The 20,005-nt window shown below is 40.2% G+C and overlaps 1 protein-coding gene across 2 annotated transcripts in view; it reads left to right on the plus strand.

Moving 5' to 3' along the window:
* LOC149161225 (TOM1-like protein 3) overlaps positions 1 to 20,005 on the plus strand; it is a 276,511-nt gene that overhangs the window by 141,343 nt on the left and 115,163 nt on the right. For both annotated transcript variants that reach the window (XM_089436920.1, XM_089436919.1), the window contains exon 8: positions 10,509 to 10,594. In XM_089436920.1, the coding sequence (XP_089293046.1) occupies positions 10,509 to 10,594 (86 nt within the window). The remainder of the gene's footprint in view (positions 1 to 10,508; positions 10,595 to 20,005) is intronic.

Raw genomic sequence — 20,005 nt, forward strand, 5'->3', positions numbered from 1 at the left:
CGATAGTGTGGTAGCTAAGCCCGTGGATCCAGATCCGCTCAAAATGTGCAAGGGAAAGATTGCAAAGGCCAAGCGGATGATCCTCGACAGAGTGAAGGATCATGTAGTATGTCGCATATCAGGCAAAGGGACTGCCAAGGAGATGTGGGATGCCTTGTCCATGCTATATCAGGGATATTTTGAGTAGCGGAAGATGTACTTGGAGCAGAAGATGAGATCCACGTAGATGCAGAAGGGGGAATGCATTGATCCGTTCCTTGCAAAGCTTCATGAAACCCGAGATGAGTTGGCAGCTATGGGGTCAACACTTCAGCCTGCCGATATGGTGAGGCTGGCTCTAAATTCAGTCTCAGAAGAATGGCAAGTGTTTGTCCAGAGCAGCTTTGGGCTGCTCTTCAACAGGAAGAGATGAGGAGAGACTTAGTCAAGTGCAAACTTGATAGTAGCAGTAGCAGTACTGTGACGAAGCCGAAGGAGGAGGATGAGAATGCAACCCTCGCATCTAAGGGGCAACAGGAGTAGCGGAAGAAGAAGAAAGATGTTTCGAAGATCAAGTGCTTCTGGTGTGGTGAACTTGGTCACTACGCTACACAGTGTCCTCTCAAGAAGAAGGACAAGGACGAGAAGCATGATCCGAAGGTTGCATCTGCACAGATCGAGGAGGAGTTTGCCATGATTGCCCAGAGGTGGGGTGATATAGAATTGTAGTTCGAAAGAATTGCAGATGGGCAGGATCCTTGAGGAGTCCACCTCTTGGATCAATACCTTGCTACGGGAGCCTAGATCAAAAGTAGTAGGATGAATCAGTGTCAGTTGGTGCAGAGGAATGCCAGAGTGACAGTTGCAGTGGCTAGGAGCGCCAGAGACTGAGCAACACAGAGTTAGAGTTGGCAGCACTGTAGTTGGCACAGAGCAGAGGTCAACAACAATGCAGAGGCTTTAGAGGGTCAGCGCAGAGCCTAACAACAATGAAAACTCCAACAACAAGATCCATCATGCTGAACACCAGTTTAGTAATTTTGGATGCTTTTCCGTTGCCGATGCAGTAGAAACAACAATTGGAGAAGGTTGCAGTGTAGATGCGGTATTAGCAGTGGCAGTGCCAGCAGCAGCACAATTTTAGAATTTAAGAGGGAGTTGCAGTATAGATGCAATGTTGGCGATGGTAGGCCCAACAATAGTACAAATGCAACATTTGTGCAATAGTTGATGGACAGTGGTGTCAGACATCAACAACACAGAGGGAGATGTTATAGAGCAGGGTGAAGCTTCAATAGGTTGCAATACTAGAGCACATTCCTTGCTAAGAGAGAATTTTGATTTCTGGTAGCATCGGATGTGCTCTAAGCCTCAATATTTGTAGGGTGGCTTGGACACATGCATTCTCCAATACCCAGAAATCGTTTTGGGAAATTTCACCCGAAGAAAATTTTATTAAAATTATTAATTATTTTTAATGGGTGCCTAAGTCTACACTTAGGGAATTAAAATAATTAAAGGGTATTAATCTAACTGTGGGTGAAAATTCTAGAAGAAGATGAAGGTCGAGTCCAAATGATCTTAGCCATTGATTAGAATCTAATCTGGGCCGTTGGTTCTCAGCTGGAGGATTATAAGGACATCGATGGCTGCTTGGAGAACACATCGAGTGGAGATTAGAAGATCGAATTTTTGAAGCACATCAGTTGCCAGGAAGAGAATTCGAAGTGATCTTTTGCAGTGAGGGGCAGGGATAGTTTTGGTTGGAGATTTCTTTTGATCCGGGAATACTCAGCAGAGGAGGCAGAGGGAGATCCGGGAGAGGTAGCGCAGAGGCTAAGCTGGCTAGCGTAGGTTGACGCAGAGGCAACGTAGAGGCTAAGCTGGCCAGCGTAGGCTGATGCAAAGGCAGCGCGGAGGCTAAGCTGGCCAACGTAGGCTGACGCAGAGGCAGCACAGAGCCTTGAGGAGGTCCGTAATTTTTTGTTGGAGGAAGCGATTTCTGAATCCGAAAGCTGGGGTGTGAGACTGAGAGGTGGAAATCAAAGTTCCTGGGACGCAAATCGATCAACAAAGGAAGTGATGCTATCCCTAGATGCTGTGACGCTGGGCTGACGGAGTGACTGCGTAGAGGCAGCAAGGGGCAAGCCATTCTATGGCTGGATCAGTCGAGATCGCCTGTGATAGTGTGAGGTACTTCTCACTATTCTTCTATCAGTAATATTCCCTGTATTGGATAGCCAGCAAGGCATCCGGAGATTGTATTAGGAAACTACTGCTTAATAAAACAAATCCTCAGCCGCTGTACCGGTTTTCCCGTATTGGGTTTTTTCGGGGACATTTGTCCAAAAATAATGGTGTAATGTGTTATGTATTTCTTTCTTGCTCAGTTTCTTGTTTCTGCTTATAATTTAATTTGTGAAGACTGTAGTGTATTAGTTTTGGTGTTTACTATAGGAAACAATAAATAATTTGTTCAGTAATTAACAAATAAAAGGAACTTAATCAGTTGCTGCAGTGGTGATTCGGGTAATCGAATTTTCACTTTATGTACGTGCACAACTTAGATAGCAAGTACAACCAAATCTATAGAAGCATGAAGTTAACGATATCAAAATCATACAATAATGGAAGCATTCGACATTAGACATCAAACACCTAAACTTAGTTAGCTTCACAAACAATAAGAAACACATACTTTTATACTTCAACTATATGCTAGGTTTTTTTTTTGTCATAAACCCTAGATTTCATCAAGACTTGAGCACCTCAATAAAGAGAACAACCTTCATTAGATCTAAGGCTTCAATATTTCTTCCAGAGGTATGACACAAATATTGCAAACCTTAGAAGCTATTCAAAATATAGTTCTACAATGCATCTTAACAGCTTTAGAACTCATATGTTAGCCTTCCATTGGGATTTAGTGCAAGATCCTAGATTTCATACATGAGCCTTTAAGCTCCAACAATCAAAACTAATCACAACTCAAATTTAGATAAATCTTAGATTATCACACTTGTCATCACATATTAGAGAACTAAACTTCTACTAATGTTTTGTTACAAAACCCTAGAATTCACAAATACTATCATCCTAGAGAATCAAACTTTGACTAGGGCTTATTTTCAAACCCTAGGACTCATGACCATCAACAGTTAGGTCAACACATATATCTAGGATTCCATCATCATGCATTAGCATATCATAACGTGTTAGTCAAACCCAATGACACAAATATCGATATATTAAAAGTTAGACATATAATAAACTTGATCAGACTAGGGTTTTGTTCAGACAAACACACATATACCGAGGATTTTATTTCTAGGACATTATACGAGTCTTGCTTATACAACCTACCAAACCCTAATGATCTAGGGTTTCAATACATAATACAACAAACCCTAATTTATCAATACTTCAAAGGTTTGGGATTTCAAACATCACCATACCAAAACCCCGAACATGACATTATCAAAGCATCAAACATTTTCTCTAGACTTCAACAATAACCCTAAGTAGGTTAGGGTTCCATGCATTATCATTGACATACCCTTAAGTTAGGGTTTTCACAAAGAACCTTTCTAGGGTGTCACAAGAGTAATCAAAGATGTTAGGAGGGTAGATTTATCCATTGATGAATCACCCAATGAAGACTCTTTATGATTCAAGAGAGCTAGACACATTAATGTTAGTAATGTAGAATAGTTTATCAAGAATGAATATCATGAGGAGATCAAAACTTAAAGTCTAAGGCATACCTTTTGTTTTAACAAACCTTGTAATTCCACTGCTTGGTCTTGTGAAGCCTTCTTTCATGTTCCTTGAGCATTCAAGTGTTGATTTGGGGTAGCATCGAATGTGCTCTAGCCATGAAAATTGGTGGAGAGGCTAAAGCACATGAAATCTCCAAGACCCAGAAATGGTTTGGGCAGATTCTAACTGGTTTGGGAGATATTAAAATAATTAATATTTTTATTGGAGTTCCTTAGTCTAAAGTGACTCTAAACTGAGGAAAAATAAAATATTAGTGGGTATTAATATAAAACTGGGTTAGAAGGTTCCAAAAGTCATGGATCAAGCCAAATCTAATCTTAACCATTGATTAGAGATTTAATCTCGACTATTGATGGACCAACGAGAAAAGTATAAGAGGAAGCTTGAGGGTTAGTTGGAGAACACACTAGAGTGATCAGTCATTCATTTTGCTAGAGTGGGTTTGCTAAGAAAAGTTGAATCAATGATCAGCAGCGAGTGGCAGTGAGTACGAGGTAGAGAGGTAGGGACAATATTGGGAGACTAGCACAGAAGTGGAGAGAGCCAAAGCAGCAGTCAGTCTAGGCCACGCAGAGCCTAGCAAAGGTAGTGCAGAGCCCAGAGATACTGTGTCATCCATGCCGAGGGTAGAGGGAGTGACGCAAAGGCTCCCAGAGGTTGCGCAGTGCCTCAGAGGGCTGACGCAGAGAGTCTTGGGGTTGACGTAGGTCAGTAGGAGGCTGGCGTAGAGGCCAGAAGGGCCAGCGCTAAGCTTTAGTTGTGCCAGAGAGGGTTTCGTGGGACAGGTTTCCTAAATACCTGTTTCCGGATATATAGGTATTGCTGCTATGTATTTTTCTATGTCGGGTGAGCTGGTTTAGGCACCTAGTTGTACTCTGATAAATTGCATAATAATATAACTCTCTGAATAGCTGCATCGGTTTTTTTGCATTGGGTTTTTCCGAGGACATTGGTCCAAAAATAACGATGTCACTTCTATGCTTGTTTTCTTTCAGTCAATGATTTGTAGATGTTGATACTGTACTTGTGTTTATTTTCAGTATTTACATGGTAAATAACTTGTTAAGTAATTAAACAAGTAGGAAGAAATAAACCAGATATTACAGGAAGAATTTCTAACGAGTTAAATTTAGACATTTCAACATGGTATTAGAGCATGGTTGCAGATCACAAGAGAACTGAAGGCATTAGCCGAGCAGAGCATTTGCAGCAGATTCAATTGTCTCGAGTGACAGAGTTGATCCTTGCAGAAGGCGATAGAGGAAGGAGTGACGCAGAGGGACTGTGTCATCATTCTGGGCCAAAGAAAGAAAGCGCAGAGGTTAAGGGAGGCAGAATTAGGCTCACGCAGAGCCACACAGAGGCCAGGTGGGTTGATGCAGTTGGCTGGGGGCGCTGATTTGCTGGTGCCGGGATTGTGCAGAGCCAAATGGCTCAATCCTTCAGTTGCTGTGGTATAGGAGGCTGTGGGTAATTTGCGGAGCGAAGCTGGTGGAGTACTTTGGTCAGAACAATACTTAACAGGGAAAGACCAACGTGGAGGGAGTTGTTGCTGAGGCAGATTTCTAGCCAAGGAATCCGAATCAGTGGTGCAGTTGCACAGACGATCGGAGTGGCGCAACTTGACGTTGGCAAAGGGATTTCCAAAAGGGAAATCGAGACTCAGAGGGAGTCGAACTGAGAACTTCCAAACGGGAAGTTGAGAGACTTAGCAGGAGTCGAACAGAGGACTTCCAGGAGGGAAGTAGAGAGACTTGAAGGAGTCGAAAGAAGAGTAGTGAGATGGCTGTGAATGGGTTGAGAGATCAGGATAGGCTGGACGGAGTGTCCAACTTTGTGGTCTGGAAGGCCAGGATCTTGTCCATTCCAGTGTTTTACGAAACGGCCGTACCGAAACGGAAACGGCCGTTTCGTTCCGTTTTATTAAAAAAATTTCTGACCCGGCCTTTGACCCGGCTCGGCTGGCCGAGTCAGCTATGACTCGGCCGAGTCAGCCAATGACTCGGCCGGGTCATAGCTGACCCGGTCAACCCGGCCGGGTCTCATCAAAAAACGGCCGAGTCATTCAAAACCGGCTGGGCAGCGTATTAACCAAAAATTTAACACTTTTTTGCTGATCTGTTCTTCAAATGCTGTTGTTGTTTTACAATAGTACAAAGATATTTTACTGATATACAGCTCAACCATTAAACGAAAGGAGAATCTGGTTCATACCTCAGATATCAATTGAAGATGTCTAGCTGCCACTGAGTGTTGTTTCTTCTGCCATTGATTTGCCTTCTGCTGCCAAAGTTCAGCCCTTGGAAGTGCCGTCTCAGGCCTTCCAACTTATGACTAAACCAAGCATTAACCTTCGATTCTATCCTTGCTCAACAGGCCTTGACCCTTTACTCCTACTTCAAATTTTGTCTCAGGGTAGCACTTTTAATCAATCCTTCAAAGTATGATTTAATTTTGATCTTGACTTGCACACGAGCTAAGCAACTCGGTCTTGTTCAAATCTCAGAATATACCCTCAAAGGCTGTCTTTAAAGTCGGGCTTCTCCTACAACAAATTTGGTCTTCATTGGCGTCCAAGATAGGCCTCTTCTTGCAGCCTAAAATAGGTCTTCCTGCAGCTTTACATACCTTCTTTTCAACTGTCCATTTGCTTCAAAAAGAGACCTAGACTAGTCTCCTAGCCTGGGGCCTTGAACCTTCTCTTACAACTGCTGTCATAGGGGTAATACGACCCTTTATATGTGTCTAAAACAGGCTTCAACTGGTGCGGCTTCCTCAAGGCTACTATGGCCCTACAACAGTGCAACCTCAGCCTCTGATCTACAGTCTAGACAGGCTATTAAGGCCTCAAAATATGCCCTGAAACTCTTTGGCCTTGATACCTCGAATGCTGCCTCAGACTGTCCTTAAACAGAGCTCAGATTCTGCCTCGGAATGGCCTCATAATAGGCCGAAATTATGCTCCAAAGCTGGGCTCAGATCTGCCCCAGAGCAGTGAATTACAACACAGAGAGATAAGCAATAAAGCCCAAGAAAAAACCTTGAAGAGACTCAGGTCAAAGCCCAAGAAAAAACCTTAATAACTTTAACTTCTAGCTACTAGCCTCCTTGGTTATTTGTATTTTGTTTTGACTCTTGAGTCTTTGATCATGTATGACAGACTACAGTTGACTATGTATTTACTATTGCCATTGGGTACACCGTACCATTTTGATATAATGGATTGGTTGATGAGCCTACTTTGATCATATGTTGTCTTCCATGTATATTATAATGTTGTGTGTTTGGAAACTTGAATGAAAATCTTTAAAATTATGTTTAAAATATTTAAAATTATGTTTTTTTATAAAAAAATTAAATATTTAATGTATTTTTTACAACGACCGAGTCATTGAAATTGAGCCGGCCGAGTCATTGCCGTTTCCGAGTCCGAGTCCGAGTCGATCCTCGGCCGAGTCCGAATCCGAGTCCGTTTTGTAAAACACTGGTCCATTCTAGACAGACATGGCCTCAAAGGCTTCGTCACGAGAGTGATAGCTGTCCCAGTTGACCCGGTAGCTAATGAAAGGTACATGGAGGCAATGGCGAAGGCTAAGTGCATCATCCTTGATGGGGTCAAGGATCATGTGGTACCACATATTGTTGAGAAGGAAACAACAAAGGAGATGTGGGATGCTTTGAAGACATTGTACCAACATACTTCCATGCAGAGGAAGATGCTCCTGAAGAATCAGCTAAGGGCATACCAGATGCAGAAGGGAGAGCAGGTAGATGTCTTCCTCGGTCGCTTGAAGGAGATCCGTGACCAACTAACTTCCATTAGGGCCACGCTAGATGAGGAATTGATGGTGAGGACCGCACTGAACGTAATTTCCGAGGATTGGGAGGTATTTGTCCAGAGCATACTAGGCAAGACGAGTCTTCAAGATTGGGAAGACCTGTGGGCGACTCTTCGTCAAGAAGAGATCAGAGGGCTGACCAAGGCGGGAAGTAGTGGGAAAGCGTAAATAACTTGTTAAGTAATTAAACAAGTAGGAAGAAATAAACCAGATAGTAGAGGAAGAATTTCTAACGGGTTAAATTTAGAAATTCCAACATCAACAAGCTTTTCCTAAACAAGGAAAATATGAATATAAATGTGATTAGTATTTAATGCAAACAGACTTAGATAAGTAAGGAAAACTAAAAAATGAAAAGGTAATAAGATACTTATATTTGGAAGCTGGTAAGGGCTCCCTCTAAGCTTGAGGGATACCTATATCGTTAAAAAATAAATTCAAAAATGTTTTTCAAAATATGTTAATCTTAGAAATCAAAACATAAAGGAAAGCAATTCAAAACTTAGAGTAGAAGGATATGCAAGGGATAGAGTTCGTAAGAGTTCCTAGCAAATAAGTCTTTGACTTTGGGTCCTTCCATCATGCTCTTCTTTGGTGAAACTTCTTTGGCAAAGTTTGCTTGATCCCTGCCCCTTCTTTCTTGGCCCCTTTAGACTTCTTGATTTCTTTGTAGACTTCTTCACTTTTCCTTTTACTAGATCCAAGATTTTATTCTTTTCGAAGATGAGATCTATCCTCTTCTTCCAAGCATTGTAATTTGATGCTCCTTCTAATTTGTTCTCTCCCTTTATTGTGTTAGACATTGTCCTTGAAGATAGTAAGCTTCTTTCCTTATAAGGTCTCCTTATATGATCCTTTAATCAACTTCTTGAAGTTCCTTAGATTCCTTTCAATAGATCCTGAAACCGTATTTTTCCTCATTTTTCACCTTAGCTCCATTCTCCAACTTCAATGATGTTGATCCCAAGCCTCTAATAGCATAGCTTTTGTTGTCTCCCAATTCCAATGCATGAGAAGATGATTCCTTTGATAGAGTGTGAAGTTGTTTACTCTTCCTTGTCATATGCCTAGATGCTTTACTGTCAATAATCCTTATATTATCATTATTAAGTGAACTTGTAAGTGCAGCCAGGAACCCTTGACCTTTGATTTTGTTAGATAAGTAGTAGAAGCTCTTCTTGATAGAGGGAGTATTCATTTCCTTCAAGCCAACAAAGTGATCTTCAATCTTCTTTGACCTTAGCTTTGATACCATGTTGAGAAATCAATGTTAGTAGAATTAGGGTTAGATTTTTCTTTCTTGATAATTACTTGTGAATTATGTTGGCTTCCTTTTGCTTCTTTGTTATATTATCTTTCATCAAGCAATTACCAAATTATGTTTGTATGAAGATCTCAAAAACACAAGACACAAGATGTAGGCACTTTGCCAAGGTAAAACCCCTATCTAGAGGAAAACCCGGTCAACAATTCTTCCTTCAATAGTTTCACAAGATAATCCAAGACTCTTGACCTAGACAAAGACTTCCTCCACACCAAGTCAACTCTCTCTTCCTTTTTGCAGATGATAACCCTTCAATAGCGACTTTGACCTAGTAGCATCAAATTGCAATAACAACTTTAACCCAACAACTGGCAGCAGCAACATCAGCAAAAAATTTGACCTGACAAGAGAGACTTCGATCTCCTAGAGGAATCCACTTGAGAGAGAGAGATAGCCCAAAATTTCTATTTTCCTTTTTCTTCTTCTTTCTCCAATTTCGCACTTCTTTTGTCTTCTTTTCTTACTTTGCACTTCCTAGCACTTTCTCTTGGATATCGAACTATATGAGAGAGTGTGAATTCCTCCAAATGAATTCGAACTGCCTTGTATATATAGCCTTCCAGTGAGGTCGAATTGTCCTTCTTGAGGCCGACTTGATCTCCTTGAGGTTGACTTGGTGCGGAGGGGACAAATAGCATATTTGACTCAATACTAATTCTTTTTACATGATTCAAAAGCCCAAGAAGGGTCTCTTTAAGTGGACAATGACTCTAATGACCCAAAATAAATCCTAGAAGTCCTCAATGGGGACTTTGACCTAAAACATGATGACCCAACCATGAAACCCATGCTTTAATAAGACATAATAATATATTTTCTTCATTCATTTGATAAATACATTTCAAATTGACGTAAATACATTAATGAAGACTGAACCTAGTTACATATTTCAACAGACTTGACCTTGTAACTAGGTTGACATGCTATTCTAGAATCATCTTCATTCATTTTTGAAGGCTGACTTGAAGGAGTGCTTGTGACAAGGTCTTGGAGGGTTTATGACTCAAATACATTCTCTTTTTACAATATGTAACATGCCCAAATGGGTCTTCAATACATGACATTGACTCAATTGACTTTATGACTTAATGACCAAACCTAATAGCTCACAATGGGAGCTTCATCTATAAAATAAAATTCCTTGAGCATGAAACCCATGTCTCAAGCATAAAATAATTTTATTTTTCTTCTTTACATTAATTACATAAAATCATGATTACACGTCATTATGAAGACTGAACCTAGTTACATATTTCAACAAAGGATTCTAAGAAGGCTTAACATATGACTATGAGTATGTTTTCTACTGTGTATCTCCTTTGCATAAATTCTTTGACCTTTGATGCTTTCTACATGAGAGCGATAGGATTGTTATTTGGTTGAAAACATTTAAGTTTCCTTCTAATAATCATTTTGACATAGATGAATATCCATTCAAGATCCTGACATTGCATTCCACCTGCAGTTCTCTGAAAATTCAGTGTAAACAATTTTTTAAGATTTCATTATTGTGTTATGGTAGCAAGCAGAAATGATGATATCATAGTTGAGTGTGTTTTAAAAGTGTTTTGGTGTTTCGCATGCAGGCCCTCAAAGATGAAGTTATAATAGATCTTGTTGAACAATGCCGTTCTAATCATAGGAGAGTTTTGCAGCTTATAAATGGAACATTGTGAGTATGCTTAATATAATTTTCCCAAGTTTACCTTTTTCTTAATATCAGTCACATCTGAAAATTAAATCACCTATTGGCCTTGAATTGACTGTATTTTGGCGAGTGCGTTTGAGCAAGCGCAAGGTTTACATATTTTCTGCATAAAATCCTTGTAACAATACTAAAGTCAACAATAGTCCGATTTACCATCAAAAGTTGCCAAAAACCAGTGAAAAACGTAAATTTAACTCTAGACATCCCTTAATCATCTTGCAGTGGCCTTAATAATCACCTCAACGAGTGAGAATGAGTACCTGATTTAACTCATTCACTTTTTAGAGATAGTGGCATGTTGAAGAAAGAAAACACGTGATACGCAAAGTAAAAGTGATGACATAAATCACAGCAGACCTCTCTCAAGCTGCGTTTTAGCAGAACACTGTTTGGCACCTTATGATACCATGTCATTGGTATCCTACTGAAATTCTTCCTGCGTACAATATACTAAACATATTCAGCCAGTGTTCTCTCTTCCAATACTTGTTTGAGGCAGTGAGAATACCATTAGCAATCTTGCAGATTTTAGGTCATCAATTAAACTAAAAGCTTTCAATATAATATATCAGTTTAGTTTTTTATTGGTGTTAAAAGAATTTAGCCATATAGTTAAAACTAATATTAGGGGTTAGATATCCTGAAACATTGGACTCTGTCAACTACACAACCTTGGTTATATATTATTTATGTACCATATATTCTGTTAATATGAGCAGTATTTTCCAAACAAACAAACCAAAAGACATTGAAGTCTGGTGCTGAATGCTTCACCCTAGAGCCCAGTTACCTTTTAAAATTATAAACTGTGGTAGATTCCTGAAAGCACACTAGTTCCAACATAGAAATTGCTGGTTCATGGACATTACATATATGTTCAAGCCCTTTATTCACTTCCTACCAGGCTATTGGATAGTCTATTGCAAACGTTGATATGACTTGCACCCTGGCTATAAGACACATGTCTTATCTTCCTATTTCATTCTTAGTCTTAGTTAAGCCTTTTGCATATTGTGTTGATTTGGGGTAGCATCGGATGTGCTCTAGCCATGAAAATTGGTGGAAAGGCTAAAACACATGAGATCTCCAAGACCCAGAAATGGTTTGGTCAGATTCTAACCGGTTTGGGAGATATTAAAATAATTAATATTTTTAATGGAGTTCCTAAGTCTAAACTTAGGAAAAATAAACTATTAATGGGTATTAATATAAAACTGGGTTAGAAGGTTCCAAAAGTCATGGATCAAGCCAAATCTAATCTTAGCCATTGAAGGACCAACAGGGAAAGTATAAGAAGAGGCTTGAGGGTCAGTTGGAGAACACACTGAGAGAGACCAGTCAGTTTGATTTCTGGAGCAGGGTTAGCTGAGAAATTCGAACAATTGGTCTGGAGAGTAGCAGGAGGCAGGAAGTATGTAACACAGAGTCGGGAACAACACCAGGGGAACAACACAGAGGTTTGAGAGGCAAATGCATAGCCTCTCAGGCAGATGCAGACGCTGCAGACTGCGCAGTCATTGGAGGGCCTGCGTGGGTGATGTAGAGAGGCCTTGTGCTGACACAGAGGCAGGGGCTGACGTAGAGGGTCTTGGAGCTACGCAAAGGTCAGCTAGGCTGACACTGAGACTGGGGAAGTGCTGAAGAATTTTCTCTCTGTTGGGTAAGCCAGTTTGGCACCTAGTTGTACTAAAGAATTGCTGAATAATAAAATCTTCCCTTGCTGCGTTGGTTTTCCCACATTGGGTTTTTCCGGGGCTTAATTGTCCAAAATATTTGTGTTGATGTGTTAAATCTTGTGCATGTGTTTGTTTCTGTATTATGATGTGATATCTGTAGCAAAATTTATTTTAATGTTTACTGAAGGATTTTCATAAATAACTTATCAGGGAATAGGTAGGTAAAATAAATCAGTTGTTGCAGTGATAGAATTTTCACATGGTATCAGAGCAATAATCAGAGATAGGAAGGGAAAATCAATTATGGGTCGAGACCATGATGCTGACTCGCACAGATTTTCAGAAAATTGCACTAGAGAAAGTGATTTCGATTTCTCTATGTTGGCTTCTAGGCTGGAAGAAGAAGTGGCTTGTGTGACTAGCTCTGCATAATCAGAGGTATGGTATATAGATAGTGGGGCCTCTTGGCATATGATGGGAATCCGGGAATGTTTCTCAGATTATCGGCAGGAGAAGATGAACTTCAAGATCACCATGGGCAACAAGGAAAAATGTACTCCAGTAGGGAGGGGTACCATAGTTTTTCAAACAGAAACGAGAGTGGTTCCGTGCTACCAATGTGCTGCATGTACCAGGATTGGGGATGAACTTACTTTCCGTGTCGCAACTTCAAGACAAAGGCTATGACGTTTTCTTCATCAAGGAGAAATTATACGTCAAACATCCGAGTTGGAAAAAGAAAGTGCAGATCAGGATCAAAAGTAACAGGTTGTACAGACTACAACTAGAATCACCAATGGCACTAATAGGCAGTCATGGAGACAAGGATTTGAACGAACTATGGCACAAAAGAATGAGACATTTGCACCATGGGGCTCTGAGAATTTTCAGGAGCACTGTAACAGGGGTTTTGGATCTTAGTACAGAACGAGATGATGTCTGCAGAGGATGTGCTCTAGGAAAGTATGCCAAGGCAGCATTTCCTAGAAGTAAAAACAAGGCCAAGAGTGTACTAGGATTGATACACTTAGATATCTGCGGACCCATGTCCACTAAAGCTCTTAGTGGTGCTGAGTACTTCCTTACCTTCATTGATGACCACTCAAGGAAAACTTGGATTTATTTTCTGAAAACCAAGGACGAGGTTTTCTGTCGATTCAAAGAGTTCAAGGCTCTGGTGGAGAATTTGACTGGGAAGAAAATAAAAGTTTTGCGCTCAGATAATGGTGGAGAGTATGTCGATAAGGACTTCATTGATTTTTGCGCTAAGGAGGGCATCAGAAGAGAGTGGACAACTCCTTACAATCCGGAGCAGAATGGAGTAGCAGAAAGAAAGAACAGGACTATTGTAGAAGCAGCTAGGGCCATGATGTATGATCAGGATATGCCAAAATTCCTGTGGGCAGAAGCATGCAACACAACAATCTATGTTCAAAATAGAACTCCTCATCGGGCATTGGGCAAGATTACTCCAGAGAAAGTCTTCACAGGGAAGACGCCTGAAGTCAGTGATTTCAGGATATTTGGGAGCTTAGCATATTGCTGCATACCCGAGGAAAAGAGGAAGAAGCTGGATCAAACTGCAGAGAAAGGATATCTAGTGGGATATAGCGAGAATGCTAAGGCATACAGAATCTATCTTCCAGGGAGTAGGAAGGTAGTAATTCGACAAGATGTGAAGTTCATGGAAGACAGGGATTTCAAAAAATCTCGAGAAATGCCTTTTGAGGAGCAGTCAAAAGAGGAACGGTTGGTCAAACCTCTTCAACCAACGAAGGAAAAGAATTCTTCCTCGGGTCAGGAAGAATCATAGGATGAGGAGGAGCTAACAGAAGTACCCACTGGCAGAGGAAGAACGAGCAGGGATCTTCGTCAGATTCTGCAAGATGCAAATGACTTCGTCGGTGCGCTAAGGAACAATAAGAGGGAGCGAAAACAACTAGATAGATATCAGGCATTAGTAGCTCAAGATGGGGAGCCTGCCAGTTTTCAGGAGACAACTCAACATCAGGTTTGGATGGATGTGATGGTAGAGGAGTACAACTCCATAATGGTGAACGATGTCTGGGAGGTAGTGCCAAGGCCTCAAGACAGATCAGTGGTAGGTTCGAGATGGATCTACAAGATCAAATACACTGCAGATGGCAATGTTAAGAAATACAAAGTCTGGGAGGTAGTGCCAAGGCCTCAAGACAGATCAGTGGTAGGTTCGAGATGGATCTACAAGATCAAATACCCTGCAGATGGCAATGTTAAGAAATAGAAAGCCAGGTTTGTTGCTAAGGGGTATGCTCAGAAGGAAGGAATTGACTACGGAGAGACCTTCACCTCGTAGCCAAGTATACATCTGTTAGAACCGTGATATCTCTTGCAGCACAGATGGGGTGGGAGATTCATTAGATGGATGTCAAAATGACATTTCTGAACGGTGTGAAAGAAGAAGAGGAATACATTGAACAACCAGAGGGCATTGAGACACATGAGAAGAAGTCTCATATATGCAAATTAAAGAAAGGCTTGTATGGGCTGAAATAGGCACCTAGAGCGTGGTATGGGCGAATTGATGGCTACTTGCAGAAAATGGGATTTGTCAAGAGTGACGCAGATCCAAATCTCTACTATCTGGTTGTAGAGAATGAGCCTCTAATCTTAGTATCAGTGTTGATAATATCGGTATCGGGAAAATATCGACGAGGGTCCGGAAAATATCTTATCGGAAATATCGGCGAAAATATCGGCAAATATCGGCAAGCATAAAAAATGCATAATATATTCATTTTTTTTTCAGATTTCTAAACATATAAAGCAATAACAACATGAACTAAACACATTGGCACATAAATATGAAGAAGGCATTGATATATATGATGTCAAATAGAAATGATACATCAAACTTCAAAGGCGATACCAAATCCCGCTGATCCCTGATAATTGTCTAATCAAGGACTCAAACAAAATAACATCACATATCCTGCTGATCCCTGATAGTGATAATTGTCCAATCAAGGACTCAAACAAAACAACATCACATATATAAAACTTTAAAAGTATTTCATCATCATGAGTTATAAACTTATATGTAGCAAAAGTTGCAAAACAAATAAAACTAGCAGCTATCTATCTGAGACCATTGGCCTCTCCCTAGCAGCTTTCTTTCTGTCTTGTTCAGCAATTGCTTCACAAGCTTTTTGTATAACCTCTGCACTAGAAACCATACAAGGCATCACATCTGCATCATATGCAGAGAGTTTAGCCATATGGTATTTCAATCGTGTAATCCCTCCTGACATCTTGGTCCCACACAAGTTGCATGATATATATGCCTGATTTGCCCCACCAACAGCCTCCCCATACTCCCAAAATGGGTCCAAGGCTTTTGGCATATTTGACATTTGTAGTGAACTAATTCAAACCTACGGCACAAAAAAAACAAAAAATTGGCATTAAATGAGTATAACTATACAGTGCCCAGCAAACACTCAAGAAACTATTTTAATTTTTAAAGCAACATCTTCATGTTCAGAATTTAAACAACAAAAGCAAGCATAAAAAATGCATAATATATTCATTTTTTTTCAGATTTTTAAACATATAAAGGAATAACAACATGAAATAAACACATTGGCACATAAATATGAAGAAAACACTGATATATATGATGTCAAATAGAAATGATATATCAAAGGCGATACCAAATCGTGCTAATCCCTGATAATTGTCCATTCAAGGACTCAAATGTGGAGAACCAATACAAAATAACATCACATATAATAATAAAAGTATCTCATCATCATGAGTTACATGTAGCATAACAAATAAAACTAGCAGCTATCTATCTACTGCCCTCTCCCCCTTTTACGGGAAAACATGATGGGCTGTTTGCCAGGCCTGCCCCTAGTAGTAGAAGGCCCTGACACTGCCTCTGCACCTAATGTCAAATAATGAGTGATAGGCATGGAGCTATGCTCTCCTATATCTATAGCAGATGGTGTTGATGCTGATGCTCCCGCAGTGCCCTCCTCCTCCTGCTCCTCCTGCTCCTCCTCTAAGTGCTGCTGCTCCTCTGACTCCGAGTCCTCCTCTTGCTGCCCCTGCTCTAATGGATCATCTGCCACTGGCTCTAACCATGAAGGAGACTCCTCCAATATGGGCTCCTGAGACTCCACCCTCCACAGAGACAATACATCAATATTGTCTAAGGAAATGGCATCTGGATCCACTGGTGATTCTATTTGCCTCACTCGAAGTCGGATGTTGTAATGCACATACACCAAATTGTTGAGGCGTGCGAACTCCAACCTGTAAGAGTGTCAAAAAAAGTAATGAGTCTTGACTCTTGACTCTTGACACTTGAAGGTCATAAATTAAAAATTAAAAATTACAATAAGTGTAATTGCTCAACTGAAGGCTTGAGTTCAAAGTTATACCTGTTGCGCTTTTTGGCGTGTATTTTCTCAAATACACTCCAATTGCGCTCACACCCTGAAGAGCTACATGTTTGACTCAAGATTTGTATAGCCAAATTTTGCAAATTTGGTACCCTTGCACCATAGCTTCGCCACCAAAGATCTACAACAAAATAATGAAATAAAAAATTCAAAAACTTAAAAGTTAAAAGTTAAAAGTTAAAACATAATTAAATTCAAATTTCTAATTTCTAATGAGTGATGACTTGTCACTTACGTGGCATGAAGAGGGCCCTTTCCTTAATGGCATCATCAAAGCCAAATAGGCCAACACAATCCTGATAATTATGTATCTCGCGGCTGATTTTGCTACGAACCTCAGAATCAGGTACCATCCTCTGAATACAGGAATGGAGCCCTTCCATCAGCTCGCCATCAAAACGAAAATTGCATTTGTATGCAAATGCAGGGTTGAGGAAGAGTGCTGCTGCATGAATGGGTCGATGAAGCATCCCTGTCCACCGACTATTGATCACATCCCATAACATCATCTGCCTATTAAGGCCAGCAGAACCCTTGTCTGCATAATAGGAACGAATGGCCTCCTTGGCCCTATCCATGCCCTCATACAAATAAGGCATTGCAGGCTTCTCTCCATCCACCAATCTAAGAACCTTTACTATAGGTTCGCTAACTGCACATGCTTCCTGTACTCCACGCCAAAATGTCTCAGAGTACACCATTTTTTCAATGGCTCTCCCATCAGGTCTCCTGCTGTATCTACAAGCACGCCAATCATCAGACACAAACATTTGCTTCAACTCGAACTGACATCGAAGCAAAGACTGAAGAGTAATAAAGGTTGTGGCAAAACGTGTGATGGCAGGACGCCGCAACTCCTTGTTTCTAGTGAACCTCCTCATAAGGCTAAGAACAAAAGCATGGTTATAAATAAACTTGGGGATGCTCCTAGCCATATCAACTGCCTCCTTGATGAAGGAGAGTTTCCCCATATCCTCAAGCAACAAATCAAGACAATGCGCTGCACATGGAGTCCAGAACAATGTGGGATGCCTCTCCATAAGCATTCTGCCGGCAGACACATAATTAGCTGCATTGTCTGTTACGACTTGCACCACATTCTGCACACCAATCTCCTGAATGAACCCATCTAACAACTCACATATCGTTGCTGCATCTTTGATATGTTCTGATGCATCCAACGATTTAATAAACATGGTACCTTTAGGACAATGTACCAAGAAATTTAGAAGGGTCCTACCCTTCCTATCTGTCCAACCATCAGACATCACTGTGCATCCAGTGACTTCCCATGTCTGTTTCAACTCCGCCAATCTAGAGTTGATGTCCTGTTTTTCTGCTTGAAGAATTGGCCCCCGCAACTCCTCATATGTGGCACTTTTGTACCCTGGGCCCACAACAGCAATAGCATCACACATTGGTTGCCAAAATGGATTGGTTTTTGTGATGCTGAGAGGTAAGTCGCTCCAAAAAATACACCTCCCCATGACTCTATCTGCTTCTTCCTTCTCCTTTTTTTTATAAAGCGATTTTATGCCAGGTTGTGCTCCAGCTCCTGTTCGTGGAACAAAAAATGATGACCTCGCATTCACACTAGCAGTAGCGCTAGCATGTGATGGTGTGCCAGTTGTGGAGCCCCTCCCACTAGGGCCAGTAGGGCCACTACCCTGAACATGAAAATCAGGAGAAGATATCCCAAAAGATCTACCTGCACGTTCAGCTTTGTTTCTTTCAGCCTCTTCCTTCTTTCTGTCCTTTTCTTCAATTGCCTCAAGAGCTTTTCGTATAAGCTCCGGACTAGAAACTTGACAAATGCCAACATCGTGTCCAGGGAGTCTAGCAAGATGGTATTTCAGTCGTGTAACCCCACCTGTCATCTTGTCCCCACACAATTTGCATGAAAGATATGCACGATTTGTCCCACCATCAGGGATCCCATACTCCCAAAATGGGTCCAAGTTTTTTGGCATATTTGTATTTTGTAGTGGGCTAAGTTGCTAACTCAAAAGGAAACCTACAGCACCAAAAAAAATTTGGAATTAGTAACTTAATAACTTAATAAGTAATACGAATTTACGAAATTCCATGGGTGCAGGTCTCAATATCAAATCCTCATTCTTCAAAGACAAATGGAATAAACTTTAACAAAGTTCTACAAGAAAAATCCAAAGGTCTTGAAAGAAAATTAAATTTTTAATAGCCTAGCTTTTAAAAATTAAAAGTGTAAGGATAGATTCTAAAGGCTAAGTCTATATGTCGTAGACAGTCTTGGAATAAGTTAGGAATCTGAGCGGCTGAGCCAAAATAGTGTTAGATGGTGGCTCTTGAACCATTGTATAGACTCAAAAGCAAGCGCCATTGATTTGGAAAAAAAGTGAATCTGCTAAAGATTGAAACTGTCAAAAGGTGAGAACTATTTCTTTGAAGTTTGAACTAAGTTCAATAAAGCAATACCGTATTACCGTGTTTAGATGTTTTTTAACTTTTAAGAACACAATAAAAAATATAATACTACCACATATGCCATGTCCTCAGATTTATCATTTAACCAAGAAAAACTTAAAAGAAAATGTGCCAATGCCTGTAAAGAAGATCCCAAACATTCAAATCAACTGCCAAAATTCTCATAACTTCATCCCAGAACTACATTCTCACCATTAGAGGTTGCATATCATGGCTATCCAGACTCACTCAGAAATTATTCTTCAAAGTATGATCCATAAGAAGAGACCTCAACAGACAAAATTAGTTGCAACAATGTCAAGTAAACTGTAAAACCCACAGGTTAGATCTCTTAGTTTATTTTCAGGAACTCTGGAGTCTGTTTATTTACACTGTTTTAAACTTTTATACATGCATTATTTTCAAATTTTGTCATTAAAAAATATGGGTAATATGCAAATTAGTGTGTAGATTTGTTGCTATGAAAGTGATGTGGGTTTATGAGATGCGGTTAAATACAACAGAAGCTCAAGCAGTTAGAAGAAATATCAATCAACTTAGGGCATACGTTATGTGTGCAACAAATATATGACACAACACCACCCATGAAATGCTATAAAAACTTAAAAAGTTAAAACAGAAAAAACTATTGTTTGAGACTTGAGTTGTGGTCATCTCTGAAATTTCACTTTGAAATTAAAAAGAAGATTTGAAATACATTGTACAGAAGCCTAAAATATTACAATAATCATCTGCCAAATGATAATTCTTAGCAGTGAGCACTATCTATCTGCAAACATTCGCATTCC

Source organism: Pinus tabuliformis, chromosome 5_2 (genome assembly GCF_031772625.1).
Source record: "Pinus tabuliformis cultivar Carrire ecotype Pingquan chromosome 5_2, CPIR1, whole genome shotgun sequence".
In the NCBI taxonomy this organism is placed as follows: domain Eukaryota; kingdom Viridiplantae; phylum Streptophyta; class Pinopsida; order Pinales; family Pinaceae; genus Pinus; species Pinus tabuliformis.